Here is a 20,552-nt window from a genome sequence, read left to right as displayed (position 1 = left end):
CCTAGAGACTTGAACTGCCAAAAGCATCAGTGGAATTATATTCTTGCTTCCAGGTCCCTAGAGGAACCTGAGAACAGCAAGGACTTTTAATTTATCCATAAATTCAACAAGGTTTTGAGTGAAGCAATTTTGGGATGGGAAGGAGGGAAAAGAGAGAGAGGAAGGAAGGTCATAAAGTTAAAGGAGATGGAAATTCTGCCACCAAGATGTGGATGAAGAGGAAAGAGGTTCAGACAGAATGAAACCACTGCCCATGTCCCCAGACACTGAGGGTTAAACTCTTTCCTGAGTCCACTATCCTGTTTTCCGTCCTTGTACCCTTGCTCAGCTCTTCCCCATGCTGTGAAGCCCCTCCCCACTCTTTCAGCAGTTACATTCATCCTACAAGGCCTGGCCCACTGTCACCTCCTCTGTGAAGCCTTCCCTAATCCCGTGAAGCAGAGACAGTCTCTCCCTGGGCTGACCTCAACCATCTCCCTCTTCTGTCTCCCACACGAGACTCTGAGCTCCCCAAGGGTAGAGACTTTTATTTTTCTCTGTCTCCACAGCAGGTAGAACAGGGCTTAGCACAGGACCCAATAAATGTTTGTTGGAAAGAAAAAAAAGAACAAATGAAGTGCTTAGGGGTTCTCCTGCTAGAGTAACCTGAAACTAAAAGTGAGCTGTGCACTTACCTAGAGCACTGAGGCAGTGCATGCTAAGCACTCAGTGAATATTTATTCCTTCCCTCTTTTCTAGCCTGTACACAGCAGGGAACAAGGTGGGATCTTAAGGATGCCCCTCCCCTGGGAAACAAAGAGAGGAAGATCCAGCATGGCAGAAGAAGCAAAGAAGGAGGAATGCCAACTCTTCCTGAGTATCTATACATAGTATCTCATTTCATCCCTACAGGATACGGCAAGGTAAGTATTATGATCTTCAACTCAGAAATAAGTAGACTAAGGCTCAGAGAGGGAACGTGGCCTTCCCAAGATCACACAACAGTCCAACTCTAGGGTCCTCATACCTATCCACACACAGGCAGGATGCTGAAAGCCCAGAATACTTGGTTATGTTGAGTACAAGGCAGCCATATAGCTCAGTACCTAGACATGAGAGGTGACCTACTGCTGAGAAATTGCCAAGTTGGTGAAAAAGGAAGATGGCTTAAGTTGTTTGCTGGACTAACAGGCACTGCCATGTCCAAGCTAGATCAAGGAGAAGGGACGTGCATCTCTGGCACATGAACAAGGTCTGAGACTCTCATGGCAGGAAGGAGGCTCCAGGAGCCTGTCTCTAACTACTGTGTCCTGCCTCTCCTGGGGTATGATTTCCCCAAGAGTTAAAGGCTGAACTCCATTGTACTTTCTGATTCCTCTTGGCTCCAACGGGGAGAAACAACCCTATTGAGCTGTCACAGTAAAAATGGAACCAGGGATCCTTATCAGATGGGAGAATATGAGCCCATCAATGTATTTTACATTATCAGGGGTAAATATAAAGCAAGAGGGAGGAAAGGAAAAAGAGAGACAAAGAAATAGGTAGAAAATAGACCCATGAAAATAGAGCCATGAAAAGAGAAAATGAGATAGAATAAGAAAATAGCAGAGAGAGAGAAAAGAGACAACATCAGAAGAACAGAACAAGAAGGAACTATTAAAACAGAGGCAGGGGTGGACCTGGGGAAGAAGAGAGACCAAGCAGGACAGGGAGCTGGAGAGAGAAAGAGACAGTGTCCGAGCAAGAGCGAGCACATGCTGGAGGTAACAGGAGGGAGGTTGGAGATGAGGAGGGAGTAGAGGAAGGGAAGGAGGACTGAGGTGGGTAAAAAGAAGGGGGAGGGGAGAGAAGGAGAGAGAGACACCCCTAAGGGAGGAGGCAACCTCTAGAAGGAGAAAAGCAAAAACAAAACACAAGAGAGAGAACTAGAAACAGAGGGGGAAAAAACCCGCACACACACACAGGCAAATGGATACCCTCATCTCCCCAGGGTCCCCAGAAAGTATGCAGGACATGAACCAAATGATTTCAGGGCACCCTCTCCTCAGAATCCAGGGGCTCAAAGGAACCTTCACCCTTCTGAAGCCTTTTTCTTGGCCTCTGCTTTCCTCAGAGGGTTAACAGCCAGTCTTGCCAGGATCTCATTCCCAGACAGTCTGCAAACACCCAAGTACTAAACAAGCCCCGCGGCCCACTGACAGCTGCTTCATTAAGGAAAAATCAATTCCGTTTGTGAGAGGCAGTCCGCGCTGCCACTTTCCCAGACTGGGAGATGATAATTGAAATGTCCTCCCGCCACCTGAAGAGAGCCTTTGAAACCAGGAAGAAGGATTGGGGAGGGGCAGGAGAGGGAGCCTCCAACTCCGTCACCAGCCCAGGCTCCAAGCGGCTCCCACCTCACCAGCCAGGGGGCCGCACTCAAGTGTGAAGCCCCCTCTGGGAGCCAAACCACAAACACCCACCAACACTGATGACTGGGGGCAAGGAGACAAGTCTATCAGTCCCTCAGTGAGGCAAGAAACAGTCACCAAGGTCCTAGGGAGATACAAGACCCAGAGGAAGTTTCAGGGTAGAGGAGGAGAAATACAGATCCTCTCCCATGAGCCAAGGTAGCACGACCAGAGCCACAAGATGTGGCAGCAAGAAAGCATGGCTGGAAACAGGCTGGTCTGGTCAAGAAGTCAAGACCTGCAGCATTAGCAGGCGTGTGTCTGAATTCCAAGAGCCTCCCCTTAAAACACCTAGAACGCAGGATAACACAAGCTGCCTCCTACGGGGAAAACAAAGTCCAAGCAGGCAGGCCCGGGTTCAGACTGAGGACTCCCTGTCTCTGGGCCACAGAGAGCTCCCAGGAAGCCTCAGGGAGGAGAGGGATTTTGATCTGAGCCTTGAAGGAGGTGCTGATCGAGGTATTGAGAGGGCATTTGCTTGCAACAAGGGCCAAGGCACAGTGTCCAGGCGGCTCAAGCCCTCTGACCGAGCCCAGCAGGACAGGGCCTGGAGGCAGTGGGAAGCCTTCAGACCGCAGCTGGGTCAGAGCCAGGCTGTGAAGGACTGAGCACGTGGGGTCATCAGCAAGGGGAACCAGGGAAGGATGGCTTACGGATGGGTCATGATTGCAAGCTGTCCTGAGGAGAGTCAGCCCGGCAGCCCCACGAAGAATGGGTTCGGGAGGGAGGGCCTCTCTTCGGCCTCCAACAACCCTTCCACAAGGAGAAATTTAATCTCTTTTCTACCGGTAAGTCCTTCAAGTGATTGAAGACAGAGGCCAAGCCCTTCTGTATGCTTGCCTTCAAACTAATAATAAAAATGGAAAAGGAATCATAACAAGCCCGCACATCTGAATGGAGTTTCATCGTTTCTCAGCACTTCCTCAGGCCTCTTTAGTGACGCGCAGCTGCTGGCTGCCCGCGTTGTGACGATACGGTCGTTGGGGTCAATGATTATGTATTTGCCAGGAATTAACTCCCTCCATTTTACTCACTAGACCAGATGGAATTAAGGTCTGTGAACTTCCAGGGTTAAAAATACATCTTTATATTTACTGCCCTTGAAACACCCTGTCCTCGGTTACAAATGTAGCAACAAAACAGGAAGTCTCAGCGATGCCTACTACTTGCTCGTCCATAGATATCAGACACTTTCACATCCCATTACAGCTTTTGGAGTTCCGTCAAATATCACTTATGCTCATCGCTAGTCAAGACTCCTTGCTAGCTCTCATTTAATGTGTTAATTTAAAAGTATGTGTGTGTATATATATATACACACACACACACACCATTTGTTTAAATAGTCTAATAATTATTTTAATATGATTGTTTCCCTTCTAATTTTGCATATTTTATTTTGTACATTTAAAACCTAATACTGAGAAGGGGTCCATAGCCTCACCAGATTGCCAAACACAGAAAAATGGTGAAAGTTGTTCTGCATGTAGCAGAACAAAAGCCCCAACAGAGCCGAGATTTTTGTCTTTTTTCCCCACGGTTGTATCCCCAAAGCTTAGAAGAGTACATGGCCCGTGGAATCACTGAGCAAATATTCATTGAATACAATTTACAGCACTTAGTGGCCAGCCTAATGGCATGCAGCTCATTAATGGCAAAACCAAGACAGGTGGGTCTGGCTGTAAGGCGTGCTGTTTCCACCACCGCACAACACCCGTCAGGAGTGCCCAGAAATGGGATGAGCTCAGTTTTCAGAAAAAGGACAGGGTGAGGAGGGGCTTTATGGTGAAACAGCTTGAAGGCCCTCTAGTTCTATCGCTTCTCCCTCATGGTCCTTGAGGATCCATCAGGACCTGGCACCGCCTCTGGAAGTCAGATGGCCTGTCTGTACAGTGGCTCTCCTGCTCCTCCATGCTCCTAACTGGAAGCTGCCCTGCTTTGGGCTGTGGTACAACCCAGTAGGGAGAGGTATAGAAACAAGGCCTGCATTCCCCTCTGGTGCTTTCAGTACTTCCACAGTGGACTCAAGCATCAAGAAGTTGGGTGGGGACCTCCCGGGATGTGCTAGGTTCAGGGTGACGATCCTGGGGGCTGGCTGAATACTACCTGTCCTGTCCTCTCCTACTGCACAAAGGAGGAGGGAGTGACAAAGCTGGAAGAGCACCAGCAGAGGTGCTCCATCCAAGGAGGGAAAGCTTTCTCACAGAAGAAGACAGGCAGAAGACATCACAGCCTAGCTCCCACGCCATCACTAACATCACCCAGCCTCCTGCCAGCTGGCCACTCTGGTCTTGACCTGCCGTGAAGATCCCCCAGAACCTCAAAAGTTACTAAAAATGTGGTAATGGGGGTTCCCTGGACCTCTGCCTTTCATACATATGACCTCATTTAATTTTCATCATAATTTTGTGAATAAAGGGAAACAAGTATTACTCTTATCACCACTTTAAAGAGAACAGCGGAAACCCAGAGAAGTTGCCTGGCTTACCCAAGCCCACCATGACACAGCCTGTTCTCCTGGCCCCTGGTCTGCAACCCCAAAGCCCAGGAAGGCAGCTGAGGCAGGACTGAGAACTCACCAGGCAGGCCACCAGCACCGCATCACTGCTGTTCCTCTCTGAGGGCGAGCGGCAGAGTTCGATGAGGCGGGACATACCTGCGTGAGACACGGGGGTTGGGATGGGGCTGGCTGGGCCTGACCCAGAGGTGCCCCCGTCTGTCACACTCAGCCCTCTGCATGGGGCCCCGTGGAGACAGGTGGCCAACAGTTGGCAGGGGAAGGGGCTGAACTCCCCCACCTCCACTGAGGAGTTTGTGGGGGAGACTTTCTGCTCTCTCAGCTGTGAACAGACCCTGGTCAGGGCCAGGATGAGCCAGAGCATCAAAGCCAAACCTCTGAGTGCCAGAACCCTGGCCAGGACGGAGCTCAGCTGCAGGACAGAGAGAACTTCCTGTGCAGGCACCTCCAATGTTAATTCAGTGCTACATTTAATATTTACATCTTTATCAGGGGAACTTCCCAGTACCTTTTTTTCCCTCAATTGCCCATTATGGGTCAGAAAATATATTGTAGCTAAAATTGTGGAAGACTACAGTTTGGGTAGATGAATGTTTCCTAAGCCTTTTCAGTGGAAAGTGAAATAAACGACTTTGTTTTTCCATGCAGACTGACTCTTTTTTAAACTCTGAAAACAACCACAATGGAGGAAAAAAACTCATTATAAAATAGTAATAAAAGATGTGCAGACAGAGTCTGTATGTTTATCCACCATGAAGGCATTATGAAGCGGAACCTCTGCTGCCCCCGGACCACCCCCTGCTGCCCTCCAAATGCCTGGATGGTCGGTGACACTGCCAGGCTTATTCTCCTGCCTCGACCCGGTGTCCTTCCTTGGCCCTCATACCCAAATAACACCTCAAACCACAGCTGAAGAGTCTCCTCCTTGTTAAACATTCTCTGACCCACCCAGATAAACGAGGGCTACTTCTCTGTATGCTGGACATGCTTTGAGTGTCGCTCTGTGATATTCAAGCGCAATTTTTTCTTTCCATTGCTGCCACCACCCTTAGGCTGTAAGCCGCTGTGGTCAGGACGCTGCTATAATCAGTGTTATATGCCCAGCACTCAGAACACCTAGCAGAACACCTAGCCTAGCAAAGAGTGGGTGCTCTGAAAACATTTGTTGGGTAAATAAGTGACTAACTGAATAAATGAGTGATTTAATGAGTGAATTAATAAATGACTTAATGGTGGATAAATGAAGCAATAAATGAGTTAATGAAGGAATAAACCAAAGGATGAATTAATGAATGTATGAACAAATGAGTGAATAAGGAAGCACATGAGTAAGCGGATAAGTGAATAAGTGAAGAAATGAATGAGTAAGTGAAGGAACAGGGTCCTCATTAACAGGAAGCTGGCAGAAGAGTCACCCTTCTGGCCAACTTAAACCTCTCTCGTCTCCTCTCTCTCACTTCAGCCCCAGGTGAAAGGAAGCTAAGTCGGGGCTGCGCCACGGGCTCCCATGCCAGCATTTCCCAGCACAGCCAGCCCTGCTGAGTCCTCCATCACCACGGCCATCATGAAATCACAGCTGCTCCCATCCCAGGTCCCCCACTCCCTGCCACCACCAGCACCACTTACAGCTCAGCCGCACGGCCTCACGTGCTACATCTGGGTCTCGGCTGAGACGGGCCAGGGTCACCGCAGCCTTCTGCTGGACTCGCTCGCAGGCTGCCACCTCGGCGGGGGTCCCAGACCTTGGCTTCTCAGATAGCATGCCCAGGATAAGCTGGACCCCTGGGTGGAAAGCGATGAAGAGCTGGTGCCACGCCAGCAGGGAGATGTCCTCTGGGGCCAGCTGGTTGGATGGCCACAGGCTCAGGCAAAGGCTGTCAGGATGACTCGGGGGTCTCCACCACAGGAGGAACCTGGGCAAGCCCACCTTTCCCACTCCTTCTGCCCTGGGGGTGTCTCTGATTCCACGTACCAAGTCACTCCACTTGGAAGGAACATCTGGAGGACATCCTTTTAAATTTTTTTCATGCTATTACTGAGCTTTGACTGCATACCTGGTGCTCTGCTGAACACACAGTAAATGCAGGATCCTCTAAAACACTCCCACTGACCACCTGAAGCAAAGGCTCTGGGCGCTGAAGGAATAGATCCCAAATGATACCCCTCAGCCTCTCAGTCTCAGCTGGCTCAGTAAAGTTTTTCATTATTAGCCCAATGACATAAAATTAACACAAAATGATGTCATTCGATTACTAATAGAGCAATGGGAGGTAGGGAATATGTATGTCTGTTAGAGCAGCAGAGCAACCTGGGAGAAGGGGGCTTAACAAGAGCAGAGGCAGCTGCCCAGGCTCCCAGCTCACTCACATTAGCATCTTTGGTTTCCAACCTTACTAATTGCTCCCTTATTTCTCAGTCATGGGAAGCCCTTGCCATTTCATTCCCAGCTGCAAGGCAACCAACCTGTCCCCCAGTGGAGGCTGCTATGATTAACTTCCAGGCCAATGAAACCTGGCCCATCTCACCTGGACCCTAGTGATGCCCTCAGCACAAGGTGGGAACAGGAGGAAAGAGATGCTCTCAGGCAAGGCATCAAGGGATCCAGCTGGCCCTGACCTGCTCCCCTACCCTGCTCCCTTCCCAGGCACTTCCACTTTCTCCTGAGGCCAAATCCAATGTGATGGGAATGGTTTAAAGTTGGAACATATCCTTTGTAGGAATAGACTTTTGCTTTTAGAATCATAATGAAATCTCTGTCTTCTCTTCATCTCCCTAGTTAAAATAGTAAACTGCCACACTTCTACCTCGAATTCACCTTATCTCCTTCCTTGCTTTATTTTTTGCACCTGACATTCTAAATCTTTTTCAGTGTCTGCCTCCCACTAGCATTGAAGCCCCACAGAAGCAAATATTTACATATTGACCCAGTTGCCCACATAAGCACACACACGTGCTCATGCAAGTGTGGAGACCCACGTGCACAAATGTCCGTGCCTACACATGGGCCTTTACACAAACACAAAGACATACCGTTCTCCTGAATGATGTCAGAGGCACACTGCTCTAGGACAGACATGTTTGCCAAGATGGTCACGATCTGGAAAAGAGAATTGAGAGGCTAAGAAAATGGGCACACCTGAGCCAAAAGGTACTTTGTACAGACAGGTGAGCCAGGGGCTATTAAGTTTTCCTGTAGCCCATGACTCCTTACAGTCCATCTGGCCCATCCTTCCATGGTATTTTCTTCCATCCTTATGGGCTTCTGCCACCCAGATGTGCTTTCCCAGTGACTGATGCCCATTCATCAGCACGTAGCCCTGGGATGGCCCCCAGAGGCCTCAGGACACCATTGGAGAGAACAGAGTCACCTGGGGGAAGGTGGAGCCTCCATCATCTTTCTACAGGGTCCCTTTGGCCTCAGGCCCTGAAAAGCAGACAGAACTGGCAGATTTCTGGCTAGCCCCTGCCCTGGATTAGACCCCCTCCATCCCAGCTCCTTGCCTGATACTGAACCCCACCTACTTTCAACCTGAAATGAATGGAGACTAAGGTTAAGAGAGAGATCACGACGAGGAAACTAAAGGCAGCATCACTCTGCAGGCTTCAGGTCTGATGTGGAATCTGATGAGAGTTCATGCTCAGCTGTACTCAGAGGTCTGTGGCCCACAGGCCTCACGTATCAGTCATCACTGAGGGGCTCTGCCTGCAGGAAAGGGGTGGTGACATCAGGTGGACAGTGAGCCATGGCTACAATCTCGTGGGCTGGCAGCCAAGAGGCCACCCCTTCCCCACCCCCTGGCATAGTCAAGGTTGCACCGAAAACTCACAGCATAAAACTAGATTAAGGAATGAGCCAGCAAGGGACCTGCTGCAGACCTTCAGTTCTTCAGGGTGCCAAACACCAAGGGATATATTGGAAATGTGGCCCCTGTGAACCCAGATGACACCTGTGACACTGCTCCTGACACACATTTTAGCAAAATGAAAATCCACCCACTTTCTTGGAAGTGGACAGCACTCTCAAGTGGTAATTAAGAGAAATTAAAATAAAATAACACTTTTCCGTGGTGCAGGTTTCTCTCTTGAAAGGCTCCTTCAAAGCCTGTCACACTTTAGAACCCTAGGCCATGCCCCGACCTCAGTCAGCAGATGACAGTCCCCTGAGGACAGGTCAGGCAGCTAAATCATACACAGCAATGTGATGTTTACCAACAGAGTGTATTTTCTAGATTTTAGTTTGTTCAATACTGGTATATTATGCTGGATAATAAATACACACAAAAAATCTCTTCTTTTAAATAGAAAGGAAAAAAGTTTGCCACATTATTCATCTCCTCCCTTCCCCACTAAACACATGCTGGAAAGGGACATGCCCTCTTGGGCTGCTGTCCTTTCCAGTTCAGACCTGGCCCAGGGCTGGGCGGGTGAGCGTGATAGGGTGGCTGGGCAGGGGAGGGACAGGAGATACCCTCAAGGCTTCATCCTAAAGGCCACTCTGTACCACCAGGTGTTTTATGAGGGGAGTGACAAGCTCCTATTTGCATTTTAGAAAGAGGTTTAGCCCTTAGAAGCTCTTTTCTCCCCTCTGTTTTAGGATTGTGAGTGTTTAGGGCTGAGTGGAAGGAGTTAGAAGAAAAATATGAGTGTGAAGAAGCAGTCAAAATACAGAATGTTCTCAAGGGGCATAAAGGACAGAGTCTTACGAGGAAGGAGACACAAGGCCAAGACTCTGTCAGGCTGCAGTTTATTTGGTCTTCTCCGGGCTGTGAGCACAGGGGCCACTCCCCTCCAACCATCACCAGCCCAGCCTCTGAATAAAGACGCCTGCTTGACATACAAAATGAAAAGAGAAGGAAGGAAAGAGAGAAGAAAAGAAGGAAGGAAGGAAGGAACGAAGGAAGGAAAGGCAAAATAAAAAAGGAAATCTTTGCAACATCAAGTTCATTACACAATTACTAGCTGTGCCACAGGCACAGGTAGGTCTTTGTGTCAGACTAATTTAGATCCTGTTAATGAAAATTACTTCCTCTTTACAGAACCTGTACCCCATGTGGTCTTCTGAGGTACAGATGAAGTATTCAATTAGGCACAATTTGAATAAATGCCAATTATGCCCTGCTTTGAGTCCCCCTTTTGAAACATCCTTGTGTGTATCATGATGTAGAGGGAAGGGGAGATCAACGTTGCTCCTCAGTCAGACCTGGGCCTGGGGTTTTAGGGACAACTGGCTTACCTTGTTAGCTACAAGCTAGCAATGCTGTCAGGGGACAGAGTACAGGAGCCAGGTGCACAGTTTTCCCCTGGTCCAGGTGAGTTCATTCCTGTCTGATGATTTTTAATCAAGTTCTGTTCCTCCTGAGTGAGAGGGTACTAATCCCTCTGTAGTTATTTAGTGAATACAGAGGGTATCAGCCTTAGGAGAGGCCCTAGGGAAGAGGCAGGGTAGAGGAATGGCTAAGTGCAAGGACCAGCCTATCATTTATTTTCCATCGGATCTTGGCCGTGGTACTCAACCTTTCTGTGCCCTGGTTAATGAAGGTATATTAGTTTTCTGTTGCTGCTAAAACAAATTACCACAAACTCAGTGGTTTAAAACCACACCATTTTATCCTGCAGTGCTGGAGGTCAGAAGTCCACAATGAGTCTTATAGAGCTAAAATCAAGGCATTGACAGAGCTGCATTCCTTCTAGGGGCTCGAGGGGAGAGTCCACGTCCTTGCCTTTTCCAGTTTCTAGAAGCTGCTCACACTCCTTGGCTCCTGCCACCCCCACCACCATCGCTCTGACTGCTGCTTCCTTAATCACATCTCACCCTCTGACTCTGAGCAGTCTGCCTCCTACTTATAAGAATCGCTCTGGTTACATTGGGTCCACATGTCTAATCCAGGATAATAACCCTGTACCATGATCTTTAATTTAATCACATCTGAAAAACATCCCTTTTGTCATGTAAGTTAGCCTATTCACAGGTTTGAGGGATTAGGACACGGGCATCTTTGGCGGAGCCATTAGCTGGCCCTCTACAGAAGTTAAAGGTAATTCATAAGACTGTTGCGAGCATTACATGACTTAATGTTTTGTCGAGCACCGAGAGTATGTGTTATAAAATGAATGTACTCTGCCCCCAGGCAACAGAGCCTGAAAGGGACCCTGGCCTTGAAAGACTGTGTCAAGTACTTACCAGTGCAACACCTCGTGTTGTCAAGATGTGTGGCCAATGTGAGATCCCTTCCAACAGAGGCAAGGTCCCAGAGCGGGAGGAGCCTTTCCCAGGGGAGAACCCAACCAACTGTGGCATTTTAAAATCATTTTTCCTCTGACTTCCCAAAGACCTTAGGAAAACTGAGGCGAATAGCAAATGGAACCAAAGTAACAGGAAATCTCATATCACTGGTTCAAAAAGAAATGCCCTTGTGTGGTAAGAAGGAAGTCAGCAAAGCCTTCTGGTGTCAGTATATATGTAGACGAGAAGGTTTACTCTGTAAAGGCTTACTTTTCACAAACTAACCTCAGGCTCGTCTGCATCCTTTACAATGTCTCAGCAGTCAGCCCTGATCACACGCTGACCCTACCCTTGCCCCTTTCCTTTGCTATGTCATGAACACTGAAGACCATACCACTGAAAAGCTTATATAAATAGATAAACAACATCCTACTGTGTAGCACAGATTATATATATACATATAAATAACTGAGTCACTATACTGTACACCAGAAACTAACACAACATTGCAAATCAACTATACTTCAATTAAAAAAAAAAAGACAAGTAAGGAGTACCTGGGATACCCAAACAGAGACAGGAGCTCTGATCTGATAGTACTTACAATACAGAAAATCTCGCATACATTTAATGAAAAGTTATGATTGCTTTTACGCTGTGTGGAAATTAGGACAAAAAGCCAAGAGTTCATAGAACTGTAATTGGAATTATTCTTTAATTGCTAGATGGGGTGTCAGTCTCACAGTACTAGAGAGAGTGTAGACGCCAGACCACTGTCTGTGGGCGTGGTTTTCCCTTGGCTGCGTAGGGAGGGGTTTCTGGAGCAGATCAGGCCTGGGTGTTGTGATCTTCGTTTTCTCTAAGCCTCTCCAGATAGGCAGAATATATATATGCATGTATGTTCATACGCAAGTAAATGCATCGCTCCACTTAGTGGCTTATAGTCCTGTCACATGTTCTCTCTGTCTCTCTCTCTCCCTCTCTCTCTCACACAGTGGGAAGTAGGTCATAGACAGTGTGCCCTCCCTCCCTTGTCTGACCAAAACTTGAAGCAATCACATCCACTGCCAGGCCAGCTATAGACTTGGCCTCTTCTTTGGAAGCAAGGACTGACTTCAACAAGATCCAGTGCTGAGAGCAACCCTGTCTTGTGTGTTTGCTCAGTAATATACACACCTTCTGGATAGGTCAGTCCCCCTGCAACAGGGGCTCCTATGGCTGGAGCCAGTGTAGGGTCAAATGCATCAATATCAAAACTCAGATGGATTGGCCTCTGTTTTTTGCCAATCAGCAGAGAGACCCCTGGCCCGTTCATTATTGAGTATCCACTTGGATTCTAACTATTTTGCGAGCATTATGCCATCTAACCACTATAATGACACAAGGAGGGAGGAAATATTAGTATCCCTATTACACAGATGAGGGAATTGTGGCTCAGAGAGGTTAAGCAGTTTGTCTGAGGTCACACAGCTAGGAAATGGCAGAATCAGGATATTCACTCAGATCTGTGTGAACCCAAAGTCTATACTGTTCCTACTATGCCATATATGTGTATGATAGGACTTTATAAACTATAGAGGGCTTTTGCAATGTAAGTCAAAATTGTAATTGCTAGTAACTGGCATTTCTGATAGACTCCTGGTAGTCACAGAAAGGTCTCAGAAATGCTACAAAATCTGAACATTCTAAAATGCCAAGCAGACAATGTGTCTTCATGGGAAGTGAATACACCATCACCTTTCACCTCTGTGAAAGTAATTACTTTCTGAAGGCTGTAAAGTCATGCTCAGTGGAAGTCTCTGCTGTGGGTTGGACAAGATAAGCACATCCCTTTCACCCAAGGTTGTCACCACTCCACAGGCAGGGCAGAGGTGAGCAGCCTTTTTCCCCTAACCCTATTGTTACACGTGTAGCCAGGTTCCCTGGGCAGCATGACCCTAGAAAATACTTCCTGGGGATGAAAACACGGGCCACACAGATGACTTGTGAGGCAGGGAGAGTTTCTGGGTGGCTGACCACATCCAGCTCGCCTAGATTAGCAGATGGGGCTAGAAGAGCCCAGGCCCAAGGCTGTCCTCACCCCTGTCCACACTCCCAGAGTGGGTACAGGACAGGCATGGCCACCAAGGCTTCTGTCAGAAAAATGCAGTGGACTCAGCTTGCTAGGATGATGGAGGGGTTCTCCCTGAGATGTTCAAATAGAGATGGACAAATACAGATCCGAGACCAAGAGGCTCTGCACAGCACTGGCGTCACTGGCAGAAGCATTACCGGAAGACTCACGGGCATTTAATCTCCTAAGTGTTTCAGGGGGCGGTGAGCACTTCAGAGTCTAATTCATCTTCTTTGTCTTCATTACTGAGAGCCCTCTGATCACCTTAATCCTCCCTCTGCCGCAGGAAAGAGCCGTTTGTTTCTCTAATGAGTCCGCTCTCACTAGCTAAGTGGTTGCTCTGAGTCAGGGCAGAAGGTGAGGCCATCCTGAGGATGAGGGAGACAAGCCTGGCTCAGAGGTAGGGAGGGGTAGGGAGGGGGATGGAGGGGTGGGGGAGCCAGGGGGTGGGGGAGTGCAGCAGGAAAACACCTGACTCCAGATTCAGAGAGAACTGCCCTCTGTGTAGAACTTGACCACATTCTCTCTCCACCTGAGCCCCCTCCTTCCTAGGAATCTGAGGTTTCAAGAGGGGGCCAGTCACTCCTGATGAAAAAGGGTCTCTGCACGTAGTGCCATAGGATGTCTAAGCCGGCAAAGGCCATCCCACCTTGCAGGTAAGGAAAACTGCCCTCTGAAGGGTCCCCATTCAGGGCTGAGTACCACACATTCAAAGGCCAATAATAATAATAACAGTGATAGTGGGTTCCACTTATTTAATAGTTTCTCTGCACGAGGAACTGCACCAAGAGTTTGTATTCATTCATTTATTCAATTCTTATTTCATCTCTGTGAAGTATGTATTATTCAACCCTTTCACAGATGAGAAAAGTGAGGCTCGGAGTAAATTGCCCAAAGTTGCATGATTATACAGCAGAGAAGCTTTGAACCCAGGTCATCTGATCCCCAAATCCCTGTACTTAGCGTCTCACTACTGGATCTTGTATGGAATGACCAGAACTAGCTACAGGAGAGGCACTTAAAGGCAAAGGGACCTAAATTGTGTCAGGGAGGTAAGAGACACAGCACCTGGACCAATCCGGCTGAAGAAGAGAAGAGAAGGAGCAAGGCAGATTGTGCAGAGTGAGCTCTCCAGCCCCATTTCCCACAGCCAAGGACTGTGACTCCCCCTCAAGAGCCAAGCAGCCAACAGCCAGCCCTGTGGGCCACCACTCATCAGTCCGTACTGCCATACCCTGTCTCTGTGAGGGGCTTGTCCAAAGAAGTGAGATTAAACTGGAAAAGAAGTTGCATGAGTTACCATCTCATGCAAGGCTTGGAAGGCCAAGCTGAGGATTTTGGCTAATTCACTATCTGTGCTCTTCCTTGGAACATCAAGTTTGAAAAATGATATTCACCACTTACTAAGGACTCAGGGACAAAGCACTGTATCAGGTCCTTTACACATATTGTTTCACTCACCCTCACAATGACCCTACAAGGACCTAATTAATAGATGAGAAAACCAACGTCCAAGAGGCTATGACTTGCCCAAAGTCACCCAATTAATAAGTGGCCCCAGACATGATTGACACTCAGTCTCTCTGATCCCAGAGCTTCATTATCTCCTGTTCATTTTCAGAGATGGGAGCAGATGAAAGTCAAAGATCAAAGTCCAGTTTAGGCCAGGATTTATTGCTGGCTAGCTACTTGCCAGCCATATGATTGGGGGGACACGCTCTAGAGCCTCAGTATTCTTATCTGTAAAATGGGGCAGATATTACCAGCCTCACTGTATTAACAGAACCCTCTTATACAAATGCTTATATACTAGACAATTCTCTCTTAATGGGAGTGTCTCTGGTCGGCTGCCCTTCCACGGGTGATTCTAATGACAGAGACAACTGATGAAGTTCCAGCCTGCTTCTTCCCTTTTGTGTCCCAAACAAACATTTAAAGAATTTTGCCCTGGGTACCTGCTCTGGGCTAGAGGCCTGAAGAAATCCTAGGAGAGTACAGCACGTGGGCCATGCCCTCAGGGGGATAAACTGACAACGAAATAACTGGAAAGGAATAAGTATCATCGGAAAAGTCAACACTGCATTGTGAGGTGTGGCCTTCAAGGAAAGGAGTCTCCCAGGGAAAGCCATCCATCCGGGAAGGCCTTCCCGGGGTTGCTGGGGTAGGAGCTGCAGTGAGGCTGTGGCAGCTCTGACTGGGTGATGAGGCTGGAAGACACAGGTGGGGCTGGGGGGCCAGGGTGCCGACAGGGGTCAACTGGGTTGGGGGTTGCGGGATCATCCAACATTGAGCTCAGGCACCCTGAGGAATTTTCAGAGAACTAAAACCTCCAGATCTACCGCCCCCACCTCTGGTAGGGAAATGGGAGGCTGAGCAGAGCAGAGATGAGACAGCATAGAATTCCACAACCTTAGAGCTCAAAAGCCCTTGAAAACCCCCTCACTCAATGTTTTCAAACACATTTAGTAGTAAAATCCTTTTTCTCCAAACAAAACTTTATGTGGAACTCAAATATACAACAAAAAAAATTGAGACTGATACAGTGATTGAGACCCGAATCTAGGCTCTGCTCCAAGACCCTGTGTCAGAAATAGAAAGAAACTCGCTGCCGGTACAATATCAGACAATCAGGCTCCCAGATGGCTGGACAGAGTCTAGGGATTTTCCCATGATGCCTCTCTGCCCCCCAGGACAGATAGGTCTGGATGGAGATGGAGGAACCCCTGTAGTGGTTGGGATGGGCAAAAGGGGTGGGAAGTGGGCTCGTGCAGATGCTCCAAAGGCAACAAGGCATGTTGAGAACATATTCCTTTTCCTTCAGATGAAACTCGACTACCAGGACTGACTGTGTGCTGCAGGCCATGCTGCCCCTCCCCGGAACCTCAGCCCTGGCCTCCTGCCCTCTGTCTTCATGGTGACAGGTTCTGGGCTGGTCCCTCCTGCGCTGCTCACCTGGTCCCGGGTGTAAGGCGTGTCTACCCTCTGCTTGTCGCTGCAGGCCTCCAGGAGGACGCGGATGGCATTCAGCTGCAGGAGCATCTCACAGGCCATCGTGTCAAAGAAGGTGATGTTGGCAAGGGCCGCAGAGGCCAGCAGGAAGACTTCCCCGGACGAGGCCTCTTGGCACAGTTCTGGATGGTGAAGGGGAAGAAAACAGCTTCACTGTCAAGTGCTTTCATGTCAGCTACCTCATCTGGTTCCCACAATAGCTCTGGGAGAAAATCTGGGCAGGTGTTATCATTCCCATTTTACAGATGAAGAAAGTAGTTACTGGAGAGGGAAGCTTATCTATCTACAGAAGTAGCAGGGCTGGCATTTGAAACCTGATGCATGAGTCCCAATCACGCCTTCATCCAACAAGAATTTACTAAGTGAACACTGGGTTCCAGGCACCCTGGTGTTTTCAGATGGGCTGATGAACAAAAAAGATCAGGTTTTGTTTCTGTTAAGCTCACATCCTAATAGTGGGCAAAAGAAAATGAGCTTTTAAAAAGTCAATATAAATAATTGCAATTTCTAATAAATGTAAGGATGAAAATAAACAGGTTCTAAGACAGAGAATAACTAGAGGCCCACCGGGTACATGAGGAAGTTCTCCCTGAAATGTGACTTTACAACTGAGACCTTAGGGGGAAAATGAAGCAATCATGGGGGTATTTGGGGGAAGAGCATGTTCCAAGCCAAAGGAACAGCATGTACAAAGGCCCTGCAGCAGGAAAGAGCACCTAGTCCATGAGTGTCTCCAGTCATGTACACTAGACTGCTGCTGAATTTGCCTTGAGAAAGAAGCTGAAATTAAAGACTCTACCTCTTCAGCTGCCATCAGCAAAGCCTCGGGAGTTTCTTTTGGTCCCAGGATAAGTGTCACCTCACTGCAGAAAGTCCTACACCGAGCCCCTGAATGTCAGGCTCTTTCTCTCTGACCCAGTCCTAAGCACATTCACCCACTCACCTTCCGTAATTGAATTGAGGGTCTTTAAGGAGAAGAGGACCACCCCCAGCCCCTGCATCCCTCCCCCACCTAACATCTTCCTCCATGGGCTCCACATGACCTAGAATGGACTCCTACCTCAGAGAAGACACAAAAGGGTTCCTGGTGCTGCCCACCCGTCCCAGTGGCCCTGACTTCTGACCCTCAGCTCCACCTTGACCATCAATCAAAGTGCTTCCTGGGTTCAGGACCCCTTCTACCGATAACAGCTCTATGAAAATACAGGAAGAGAAGCCACGCTTTAAGAAAATAGCCATAAGAGAGGAGGAAAGTTTCCAGGGCAGAGCTGAGCTATGCTCTATCCTCGTTTCTAGCTCTTGCTTCCAAAGAGTCTACTTCCAGGTTCTGATATTAAAACTGGCACCTCCTGGCACCTTCCAGTGATTGCAGTTTCTGGTCCCTACCGATAAAGGGACAGAAAATAGCATTAGTTGAACCCCCTGCAGTGTGCCTTGCACTGCGCCATTTATTTCTGAGCATCCTTAGAGCAGCAGAGGGTTGCTCCATTTACCGACATAGGAGCTGAAACCCAGAGAAGCTGGTAGACAAAGCAGCGGCTGCACTGATGGAGTGTTTACTCCAGGTTGGGCACTGCTGTATATTCTTCATCTCATTAGGTCATTCCATTCTCACAACAACCCAACTGCTTATCAAATTTTATAGATGAAGGGACTGAGGATTCAAATGTTAAACGATTTTTCCCCAAATTGTGGTGCTGAGGAGTGATGGTAATCTGAGGGGCCTAGAATCAAATCCAGGTCCACCTAACTCCGAAGTCCTTATCCTTCCTACTCGCCAGGCTGCCTCTTGTCTCTAGGCCTCTTTGCCTCATCCCCAGGGATGCTCTTGCAGCTCTAGCTTCATTTCTATTAAAGGAGGAGGGCAATGCCTGCCTCTGGGCAGCACTGCTCCCCACAGCTCTGGTGTGACCACTCCACTAAACAACCGAGAATCTTGATCTGGCCCCTCCTGGGCTGGGCCAGCAGATTAGCCAAGGAATTAAGAACTCGATGATTTCCCCTTTTCCAATAACTGCCTTATCCTCTGACTTTGTGGGAACCACCAGGGTCAGCCAATCCCTTCCAGGCCACTTCCCCTGCATCCAGGGTATGGGAGTGAGACTACACAACTTACTGGCCCGCTTTTCTGCATGATTTCTTCTAAGTCCAAACACCTATTCTCATTCTTATGCAGTCACCATTGCTGCTGACGCAGCAATTATTATCACCAGCAGCTAAGTGCCTTTTAATTTTGATGCACATTTATTTGAACTACAGTCTGAGTCACCTGGTGTGCGTTAGGAAGATTAAATTGAGGATTCCAGTGACTCATTTATAAATGCTTCCAGGGAATGGCAAGAAATTGGAGGACTATTTCCCACCAAAGAACAGAGCCCTGGCTTCCTGCCCAGAAGATATATCCCATCTGCTGACTCTCAGAGCAGACTCCACAATGTATCTTCATCACGGTGAAATAAACAGGGAGACTCCTCTTCTCCAGGGAGAAATCCAGCCCAGGCAAAGGAGGAGGAAGGGACACAGAACAATAATGAAAAGTCGTTTGGAATATATATATTGATTTATTGTTTGCAATCATTTATAAATTGGGAGATTTTCTATAAAACTTAGGATTTTTGTCTTTTTTTTTTAATTGGCCTGTCTTACATGGCAATAATCAACTGGAGTTTATCAGCGACTGCCCCTCTTCAGTCACTGCACATGTTTTTAAATTCAATATGGGGGGAGGAAAAGGCAAGCTCAATGGTAGAGCATGTGCTTAGCATGCACGAGGTCCTAGGTTCAATCCCTGGTACTTCCATTAAAAATAAATTTAAGAAAATAAAAATATTGACACAACATTGTAAAATGATTATAACTGAGTAAAAAATGTTAAAAAAATAAAAAATAAATTACATTAATAAAAGAAGGAAAATAGAAAATAAATAAATATAAAAACTATTTTAAATTAAAAAAATTTAAATAAATAAATAAAAACCTAATTATCTCCTCCCCTCAAAAACAAAAACAAAAAAAAGAAATAAAAATGTACAAAATAAGACAGCTCAAAAATATTAAATAAATAAATTCAGTATAGGACTCAAACCTCCTGATTCTCTTCTTCCTTCCCTTCAGCTCATGTGTATTACCCGCCTGACTCTGGCGTGTGACTGAGTACGTCTCTCCTGGCAGAAGTGAATCCTAACACAGTTGTGTGGCCTTGAGAAGGCTCCTCAAGCCCTCTGGGCCTAAGTTTCTTCTCTTACAGAATGAATGGGCATTACACTTTATGGTCTCTTGAGTTCCCTCCAGCCAAGACTTTCCACAATGGGCTTCTGTGTTTTCTCAACTTTGAATAAGTGTGGATGTTGACAAGTTGATTTCTCCCAGCTTGGCCTGTGAGTGCCACGGCCCCAGGCACTAGAATTAGCCATAAAGTCAACTTAACTGAGTCCTCCTAGGTGCAAAGTACTTGCAGATCTAAAAATTCTAGAGCTAGCATGACCCCTGAGGTCCGAGCCCTTGTTTTGTCTGGTAGGAAAACTGCACGGTGAGCTTTGCGGTGTGACACAGCTTGTGAGCTGCGGCGTCTCACACAGGCCAGCACAGGGTTAGTGGTCAATCGCTGTTTGTTGAATGGATGAATCAGAGACCAAAAACCAAGCCCAAGTGTTCGGACTGCAAGTCCACTGGTCTGTGCTGCCCCTAAGTCTGTGCTATTCCAGATACTCCCAGCCCTAGGTTTGGTAGCGCCAAGTGTTAACCCTACATTATCTGATGGAATCCATTTTCATTCAGTTTCAATAAGATACAGAGACAGAGACAGTGACAGAGACGGGGACCGAAGCAGAAATGCAGACCATCACCAGCACTTATAAAAGAGAGGACGTGATTTGTAAAACAAGCGTCCTGAGGACTGTCATCCAGATGAGCCCTTCCAGTTTCTGCAGTTTGGGGAGGGGAAACTGCAGGAAGAGTGTATTTTGTAATTCCGGGCTCTGCTTCTCCCCCCCAGAGCACACATGTCGGAACAGGGGAATAGGACAGTCAAAGCTCTCAGGGCCCCACAAAGCAAGGACGGTGGTGGGATTGCAGGCAGCCGGCCGTGTGAGTGGGCTTCTCTGAGGAGCCGCTTGCCCCCAGTCTTTGCTGCCACATTTGCTGGGTATAATAGACTGAGATTTCAGGAGCAAAGCCCACCAGAGTCTCTCTGGCCAAAGATCTGGTCAAGGTCTCAACACTTGAGGCCCCACTCTTCCCTGGGGCTTGTCCTGGTCTCCT

At 47.8% G+C, this 20,552-nt stretch overlaps 1 protein-coding gene across 2 annotated transcripts in view; it reads right to left on the bottom strand.

Annotated features, from left to right (window-relative positions):
* The window catches only part of INSC (INSC spindle orientation adaptor protein), a 120,341-nt gene that overhangs the window by 978 nt on the left and 98,811 nt on the right, over positions 1–20,552 (bottom strand). For both annotated transcript variants that reach the window (XM_031681163.2, XM_072970793.1), the window contains 4 exons: positions 16,236–16,414; positions 7,978–8,044; positions 6,574–6,729; positions 5,009–5,085 (listed from right to left, as the gene is read on the bottom strand). In XM_031681163.2, coding sequence (XP_031537023.1) covers positions 5,009–5,085; positions 6,574–6,729; positions 7,978–8,044; positions 16,236–16,414 — 479 coding nt within the window. The remainder of the gene's footprint in view (positions 1–5,008; positions 5,086–6,573; positions 6,730–7,977; positions 8,045–16,235; positions 16,415–20,552) is intronic.

The sequence above is a fragment of the Vicugna pacos genome, chromosome 10 (assembly GCF_048564905.1).
Source record: "Vicugna pacos chromosome 10, VicPac4, whole genome shotgun sequence".
NCBI classification, from domain to species: domain Eukaryota; kingdom Metazoa; phylum Chordata; class Mammalia; order Artiodactyla; family Camelidae; genus Vicugna; species Vicugna pacos.
This window is presented reverse-complemented; position numbering and strand designations above follow the sequence as displayed.